General features: G+C 38.0%; 1 protein-coding gene across 1 annotated transcript; it reads right to left on the minus strand.

Annotated features, from left to right (window-relative positions):
- Window positions 1-2,052: 2,052 nt before the first annotated feature.
- Window positions 2,053-7,618, minus strand: LOC145774182 (uncharacterized). The gene is made up of 3 exons (XM_082585353.1): window positions 7,471-7,618; window positions 4,848-4,958; window positions 2,053-4,178 (listed from the first exon to the last, which is right to left on the minus strand). Exons 1-3 carry the CDS (start codon window positions 7,606-7,608, stop codon window positions 3,159-3,161), a joined length of 1,269 nt encoding a protein of 422 aa, XP_082441479.1. The 5' UTR covers window positions 7,609-7,618; the 3' UTR covers window positions 2,053-3,158.
- Between the last annotated feature and the right edge of the window lie 1,225 nt (window positions 7,619-8,843).

The raw sequence follows: 8,843 nt of genomic DNA on the forward strand, positions 1-8,843 counted from the left end.
GAATGAATGATAAAAACGTGCAGGTACTTTATGATCCCATAGTTGGTCCACCAGTGTTTGGTGCCACTATGAGTAAGAACCGGTTTCAATTTCTTAATTCTTGCATTTCTTTTGATAATCAGGAAACAAGAAACGAAAGATGGAAGTCAGATAGGTTTGCTGCAATACGGGAACTCTTTGAAAAGTTCAACTATAATTGCTCCAAGCATGTTGTGCCTGACGATTACCTATCAATTGATGAGACTCTCTATCCGATGCGCACCAAAATAGGATTTAAACAGTTCAACCCGAGCAAGCCGGCGAAATATGGACTTTTATTCAAATCGGTAAATGCTGTTAGATACAGCTATACCTTCATTGCAGCACCTTATTGCGGAAAACCAGTTGAAGATCCAATGCCTTACTATGTTTCAGGCACAGAAAATATTGTGAAATACCTCATCGAAAAGTTGCAAGGCCAAGTCGATCTCCAAGGAAGAAATATTTCTTTTGATAGACTCTACACCAGCATTTCTCTTGCAAACTGGTTGCTATCCCACAACATCACGTGCGTGGGAACTTTGCAAGCTAACAGGAGAGGGTTACCTGTTGAACTGAAAACCTGTGGAAATCGGGAAGTTTACTCCTACGAATGTTTTTGGGAAGAACAAGAAAAAAAAATTGTTTTGCATTCTTACATTGTAAAAACAAAAAGCAAAGGTATGAGAAACGTCCTGCTTCTGTCAACGGTCCAGCCACTGCTAGGAGTCACAAAAGACGATAAGAAAAAACCCGCCATTTACAAGCTTTATGACTTTACGAAAGGTGGTACAGACGTGATGGACCAACGAATGGGAAACAACACAGTAAAAACCAAATCAAAGCGATGGACAATCCCGGCCTTTTCATATATTTTAGATACTTGCCGCATAAATGCATCCACTGTGTTTGCAATGAACAATGGCAAAGATCCTCGAAAACAAAATTCTTTTGAGTTTGGCATGGATTTAGCTATGAGCCTAATTAAGCCCCAGATACAACGGCGGTCACTCAATGGCTTACAAATGGCCGTACGACACAAGATCAACCTGGTTATGGGCATTACATGCGGCATTCAAGCAGATAGTAGTGCCTCCAACGATACACTACTGAAACGATTTCCACTAAAGGCTGAGTCGCGAAAGCGATGTGGAATGTGCTGCACAGAAGCTGCAGGTCCAGGGCAGAAGAAGCGGAAAAACAGCATGTCAAAAATAAAAACTTCATGTGAAAACTGCGGAAAACCGTCTTGTAATAGACATGCCATAAATGCGTGTATTGCATGCTGCTCCAAGCTGGCCGAAAATCAACAGGATAGACAATAAAGGTAATTTGCAACTCGATAATTGCATGATAACCATTATAATTGTGTAGATCAGATAGTGTTCTTTTGCAGATGCTTCATGTCTTGTGATGAATTTGCTGCAACAAATCTTAGAGGAAGAATTATAAAACACGTGTTTTGTTGAATCATTCACCATCATCATTTTTTACGTTTCAGATGCAACTAAACATAGTCAGAACTTATCCCAAGAAGATTTCTTTCATATTTCAAGGTTTCAAACTGTATTTATTTGTATAATAGCAGCCAAATTGTTTCAACAACGCTGTGTTGTTTAGACAATGTGAGGTCATAAAGAAGATTCTCAATCCTGTGGGGTATCTATAGGTTTGGAAAAGTTGAAAAAGTGTTGGAGCAATCGGGTAGCCTACAAATTAACTGTTTTTTATTGTAGCTCTATGTCAACTTTTATCATAAACTTTGAAACTACGTTGAAATCACATCTGTTGTTGAAACCATATGGTAATATTTTTGTTCTTGTTAAAAACTATTCCTAGAAAGAAAATTCTGTCATTTTTACATTGCTTTAACGTCTGAAGACGTTACATCAATGTAGAGAAAGGACAGATTTTGCTGTCTGGGATAATCTCTGCTTAGCTTGTACTCATTGTTTGACCACCTCTTTCACGTATAAATTTCTGTCCAACCATATTTTCTTTTTGTTTTGTCTTTGTTGCTTACCACGACGGCGCAAGTAAACTGTCTGATAAAAATCTACAATAAAAGAGGTACTCAAACCTAGCGTGATTTGTATTTGTGTTTAGTGAGTATCCTACATGATTAGTAATAAACGTGCTAAAGTGAAAATGGAATGGCTTTTGGTTGTTTGTTAGACGCTGTCGTGAAAATCAATAATTTAAAAATCAACAAGTTTACAAGTTAGAAATTTCAGATAATTTCAACAGTAGGTCTATTGCAAGCTGCTCTTCTCAAATCGAAATGTCTACATGCGATTGTTAGCCAAAACCACACAAACAAAAAATTCAATATTTTAGGTACTATTGCTGAGGGATGCTTGGTTCCATAAAAACTAAACATTATGTGTTTCGGAAAGCAATGGCTTATGAAAAACTAATGGAATTTTTGTTTCAATTTGATATCGAAAACGATATAAACCATTGATATTAGGCGGATATAATTAGTCATTCTTGCATTGCACAACAATGCAAACCGTCATTATTTACTAAAAATTTCAGTCATTGTTTACATTGTAACAAAATGTAAACTATGCCAGATTTTCCAACTAGTAAAATATCTATGGGCTTCTTGCATCAAAGATTTCTGAAGTAAAGCACGATGTAAGATTCGCTCGCAAAGCTATCTAATATAATACACTGGCACACACACTCCGCATTGCGTTGGAGCGAGCTCATTGTTTTGCAGCGCTTTGCGTAAAATTGGATTAGCACAGTAATTATAAGGCGGCAAGATGAAGTAAAATAAGCGTTTTTGGGTATCTTTGCAAAAACTGAGATATCAAGTTAAGCATACAAAATGTCAGAATATTAATATTTCAAACTTATAGACAAGTGATTTTGCTATACATCAGTACAAATTCTGTTCAAAAAGAACCAGCAGATCAGACGTAACAGCTGGTTGAAATTGGTCCAACAACGGCCCCCCCTTGAGCAGTCAACTTGCGAAAAAAGGTTGAAAAGCAAAGGGTTAAGCTTGACGCAGAGATATTACAGAAACGCGACGTAAACTGATGTTGATTTCTCGCAACTTTGATAGATTTATACTGTATTTCTTGGTATGTCCTATCAAAGGTTGTGCCAGAGGGTATTTTGCTTGATGATCACAAAGCTGATCCTCGGGCAGTTATTGCTTGAGGCATGTTAATTTTTGGAGGGTAGGATGTGGAGGTTCTGTGATAGTAATAAGCCGAGGGAGCATTCATCCGAGGACTGTATGACTTGAGGTCGCGAAAGATGGTGGTGAAAAAGTGTGCATCACTGTTAATTTGAAGCATCTTGCCGGAGAGATTGTTTATAATTTTACAGCATCGACTCCAGAACTCGTACCGCTCCGGTTCAATGAGAAAGGGGCGAAGTGGGTAAGATATTTCATTTCCAATGTACGAATAACTCATATATAAACAAGTTAATAAAATACATTGCACTTCAAATACAGTGACTGCACTTTCTGGCACCATCTCACAGCAAAGCATATAAACAAAACAAATACTCGACGGCATGATAAACGTAATGTCCTGCCAACCTTGTAAGAGCAGTGCACGATCAACGCCTCTTACCCAGGTTGTGACGTCGATAGGCTCTAACCCTTGAACTTTATGACACCTTTGGCAAATGAAACTCCCCAAACATTCAAGTAACTCACTAGTAGAAGCTTGAATTACATATTTACGATGGGGCGTAGGCCTAGTGTCTTGTGCAGTATTTGAAACGCATTTAACGGAAGATATCGTTGCATCTTTATGAGAGTTTGTATGAGTGGTTTGACTTGAATTTTGACAGAAAAAAGATGATTTAATGGCTGGGTTGGTGTTTGACCGCGTTCTGCTGTTTAAATGTTGTTCTCTCAATCGATCTTTCTGGCCGGTTGAAAGACTGTGGTAAAGCCCTTGCATTGTAGATTTGACTTGGTCGCCTGAGCAGGTATTGACTGAGATTGACTTAGGTTGTTGTAGTACAGGTTTTGTAGCAATGACTCCATTGAATAGATCTGATGGAGTCTTGGAGTTTATGACATACAAAGATTGGGACTTTTTATCATCACACTCAGCATGTATATTGCTGATTGGGAGAAGATGATCTTGATGATGGTCTTGCATTGAATAACCATTGTCTGGGATCACCTGAAAATATTTCCAAAGTTACTGAAAGCGTCTTTGAAGTATATACCGTTATTGTTTATCAGTAGGCTATGTGTTTTGTATTTATGTTTATTTTACCACTTGATAGCTCCCTATACAAAATGGGTAAACAAAACAAAGTTTCAAAAGTTGTTTGCTGACGGTTTCAGATCTATGTTGATGAGCACGTGTTTCTGCCTAAATTGTGACGCAACCAAAGCTAGAATAAGGCCAGGCTTTTTTAAATAAGAATCATCAGCATCTTAGCTGCAAAACAGGTTACGGAATGTAGCAATGAGCAAAGTGTTATGTTCTCATTTGCAGTTTGTGCAAAAGTTAAGATGTACGGGAGCCTGTGTTACGTAAAGCCTGGTAGCAGCTACCAACGCACTTTAGTGATTTAAACGAAACAAACCGGCTTCCGCTGTGATCTAGTTCTACATTTTACACCATTGTAAGCTGCCATGCAGCAGTTTGGCAAGACAAATTTCTCAATCGACGTTAAATTCAGCATCGCATCTTAGTTTTGCATTTTCAGCATTACTGTAGGAGTTTAACAACAGTTTAACGCAACAGTTTAACACGCTTTGACTCCACTGCGATGAACTAATACAAATTTTCAAGTGAACGTATAGCATGCTCTCTAATAAATATGGCCTACTGAGAACTAACTTTAGATCCTTTGGTTCCTTTTCGTTTTGTGGCTTCCATCAATCTCTTCCAGGCAACTGTCGTAAAAATAAGCGAGCGCTTTTTCTTCGGCTGCTGGTTTTCGATTGGAAGCTAGAACAAAAAAAAAAAAATGATTGTTAAGATGACAAGTTTATAATAAATCATTTTGATGGTAACTTCTTCGCAAGTGTGCACAAATTAATCAGTAGGACTGTAGGACTACTGAGCATAAATATGCAACAAATAAAATTGACATGGGATAATTGGGATATGGACAATGAAGAGAAAAAATACAAGACACCGATACGGCAATAGCATATTTGGATTATTTAACCGGAACCTCGTATTGAAGTTTTGTGTTTATTTATCCAGGTCTTGGGAACACTAAAAACAATCCGGAGCTTAAAAAGCATTCCAAGCCGGGTCCAAAAGTGCCTCGCAGACTCCCCTGTCAACGAGAGTTAAACTGAGTGGTAAAAGCGGTGGACGATAGTCCGTGGCAGAATTAGTGGTGCGATACTGACGAGACCAGCCTTATGGGCGAAACACGGTATCTATCGCTGTCAATTCTTGCTACAATCGGCTGCTCAGGAATATATAGGCCTAGTTGATTGGATACTCTAAACTGCTAGCTTGAAAGCTACACCGTTATGATTAGCGAATCGCCATTGCTCGTTCTACTAGTGAGTGCTCAGCCTAGTGCTGATACCAGGAAGAAAGACCCATTCTTCACAAATATGATGCAGTTGTAAAATTAGCGCTGCAGAAAACTCAACAAAACTTTAAAAAATGCAAGAAGTAGACAATTGTTCAAACTGTAGCCTACTTGAAAAAGTGTGCAAGTTTTTGACAGCTGCGCTATGATTTCGTCATTTTGAAGTAAAATATTAATGAAGACGATAATGATTGTGTTCACTGTAATTTTTTGTCTAGAATTATGAAAAGAATACACAACATGGTTGATTCAGTTGCTATATGCCCTTTGTACATTACAATGTAAAGCGAACGTCACCACTTTGAACAGGCAACGCTTGAAACGCACTTTGAGTCAAGCACAATTTAGAAATAGAAAAGAGCAGTTCTTTGTTATAGCTTCTGCAATCTGCATTGTGCGTGTAAATGCAGCGCAAGTGCTATACATGCAACCAGGGTCATACTCAATACATATGGCCTCACACAGTCATGTCACATGTCTATTCAAAATCTATACACTAAAACGAACATCACACACCCACTACTGTGCGTGTGAGCAGCAGCTAAGTTATTTTGTAGAGGGCATTTCTCACTGCAAGTTATTGCCTTGTCACATCAAGTCGTATGTTGAAACGACATAACAACGTAAAAAAGCATTGAATAGGCAACAAAAATAAGAAAATCACCGAAATAACACGAATGACGTCAAATCGATCGATAATTTTTTCTCAGACAGGTTTTTGTTACTTCCATCTTAGATTGTGAATTATTCATGAACTCCAGACAATAAGGGAGCCACAGGATTGATTGAAAGAGACCAATCAAATTTTTCCAAATTGGCGCAAATACATGCTTGCTATACTTTACCCCTAAACGTTATTTTTGCTAGTGGTAGCATGTTTGTGACATTAACATAGTCATAGACTATGGAGTATTTGCACTGCATGCATCATTAAGTGCTTCCTGATAATTCCATACGCTATTGTCTAAACCAGCGGTTCGTTACAAGATTTCAAAACAAAGTTTATTTTCAAGTTTCCATCACACATCAATTAAACATTAAGTGGATCACAAAGTAATTTTTCTCTCATTAGTAGATGCTTGTTTAGATCCGGCAGTTTAGTTTGTCGCTCAGTTGAACACAATGCACTTCGCATGTCAGGTTCACAGTCAAATTTGTTGCAAGTTTGTGTCTTCACACTTGCAAATTTTATCGTTTCTACTTTTTCTAGACCTCTGCTATGTTTGACAAATATGGTTTTTCGTTGTAATGGTCAGAAATAAGCTGAACTGAACTAAAGTGCAGAAAAGTCACTTTCGCACAAAATAACGTCACAAGCAGACATTGTTACCGAACAAAGGACCAAACAACAACCGCAAGAATACGCGCTAGGGACTAAAGTAAAAACAAGGTCTTGTAATCGTGACACATAGTAACGTGTTACCAACATTTCTGTTCACGTCTTGTATAGTACAGTATCATACTAGTAGAACAGACTACCACGTTCGCGCCCCTTTGAAAAATATTCACGCCCCCCCAAGAGGGCGCTCCCCCAGTTTGAGAACCACTGGTCGAAATGTATCAATAAATAAGCAAAAAATGGAAGTAGCCTACGGTGAGTGCAGCTGGGCAAACATTTTCAAAGCCTACTTTCCAAAGAGAATTCTGGTAGCGGAAATAGTTAAACAAAGATTCTAACTTCAAATAAAAACGAAAAACCTTCATCGCTCACAGCTTTGATAAATTACTTTTTGTCAGTGAGTGATCGATGCAAGTAGGCTATGTAAATCTGTCGGTTGAAGCTTCAGCAACAACCCTTTTTGCTAGATCGATAAACAATATTATCAGATTTTAAATTCACTTGCAATTTAATATGCATAATTGCATAACCATATAATCAAAATTGAAAAACGGAGCCAATTGATTTACCTGTTTATTGTCGACAGCGTACATACGGTAACCATGGTGATGGATATCTTGTGAAATGATGTTTCCCATTCTCAAATGGAGTTGTGATACTTTCTTTGCAAAAATCTTTATCTCGGGCACATCAATATTTTGTAACATTTATCCTTAAAAAACCTAAATGGAAAACAAATACTACCTTAACAAATACGCAAAGTCAATGAATGAATATAACTCACTCGAAAAACTTATCTTTTAAAAACAACTGTTGTTCGGTGTCTCCACTGATATAAACGATCAACTTCATCTCAATTTTGGAACTGTAAAAGTAAATCGTTTTGCTTTGTGAATGCCTTCTAAAGCTTTGCACACATCTCTTGGGAAAAAATTCAATAATGAAAATCGATATTAGACCTGCGTTAGTCTACGTGGAATACAACAAGAAATATTCGGTGTTCAACGGGGTTTTATTTTTGATCGATAACTGACTATAATGTTACCGTTCATCTGCGCTGGAACAAGTGTGCAAATCCCAAAAGTGCGAGAAATTAAAGATCGATAAGTTTCACAACGTGAAATAACACAAATGAAATGTATTTCCGATATACGTTCAGGAAACAACTCGGTCGAGTGCGAAAGTGCGAAGTTTTCACATGATCTTAAAACAGCTGCTGGCAGTCGCATGACACTATTTCTTACAGTACCTATGTGAAAGTTATTGCGACGGATACATGTAATGTTATCCCGCCCAACAAATCAGTCCTTTTTACACTGTAGCAAATTTAAATGTACCGGTAATGCAAAATGTGAAGTAATGTTCAATGTAAACGCAAAAAAGGACTGAGTTACTATTTGAAATAGACCGACTGCATATTCCACGCACATGGGTTGCGTGCACTTGAATGTTGAAGCATCGAAACATCCATGTCACACGGTAATAGGAACGAAAAGGGAGTCATCCAATCACATCTTTCGTTTTATGCTTACAAATCATGTTCTTCGGCTGTCAGCGAGAAAAAACGCTTAGTTGCTCAACTTACTTTCAGGGTCAGAAATCAACTGAGCACTCAAACATATTTTTTTACCCTTGTCAGGCAAAATATAAATCTTGCGCGGTGCTTATGGTAGCTAACTATCATGTAAAGTGATAGGCCTGTAGGAGATCTACAGCTCTTCACCCGCACAACTGATTTATCTTGAAAGAATTCGATTCATGAATCAGACTCGGATCTTGGCAATTTTGCATCTTGTAGGCCCTGTAGGGAGTGGTTTGCATTATCGTTTCCAAAAGATACAATTAAACAGGCCTCTAGTGAAAACAAATTGGACTTACCATAACGCACTGTATCACTACAACACAGAAAACTTGAATATGCACAGCGAGGTAGGTATGCTTG

The sequence above is a fragment of the Aplidium turbinatum genome, chromosome 7 (assembly GCF_918807975.1).
Source record: "Aplidium turbinatum chromosome 7, kaAplTurb1.1, whole genome shotgun sequence".
NCBI lineage: Eukaryota > Metazoa > Chordata > Ascidiacea > Aplousobranchia > Polyclinidae > Aplidium > Aplidium turbinatum.

Bases quoted from the DNA above. Each gene is read 5' to 3' on its own strand.
- LOC145774182 (XM_082585353.1), bottom strand. From the start codon at position 7,608: ATGTTACAAAATATTGATGTGCCCGAGATAAAGATTTTTGCAAAGAAA. The intron at 4,959-7,470 runs GTAAATCAATTG...TTTTTGTTCTAG, and splicing joins ACGCTGTCGACAATAAACAG to CTTCCAATCGAAAACCAGCA. The intron at 4,179-4,847 runs GTTAGTTCTCAG...AAATATTTTCAG, and splicing joins AAGGAACCAAAGGATCTAAA to GTGATCCCAGACAATGGTTA.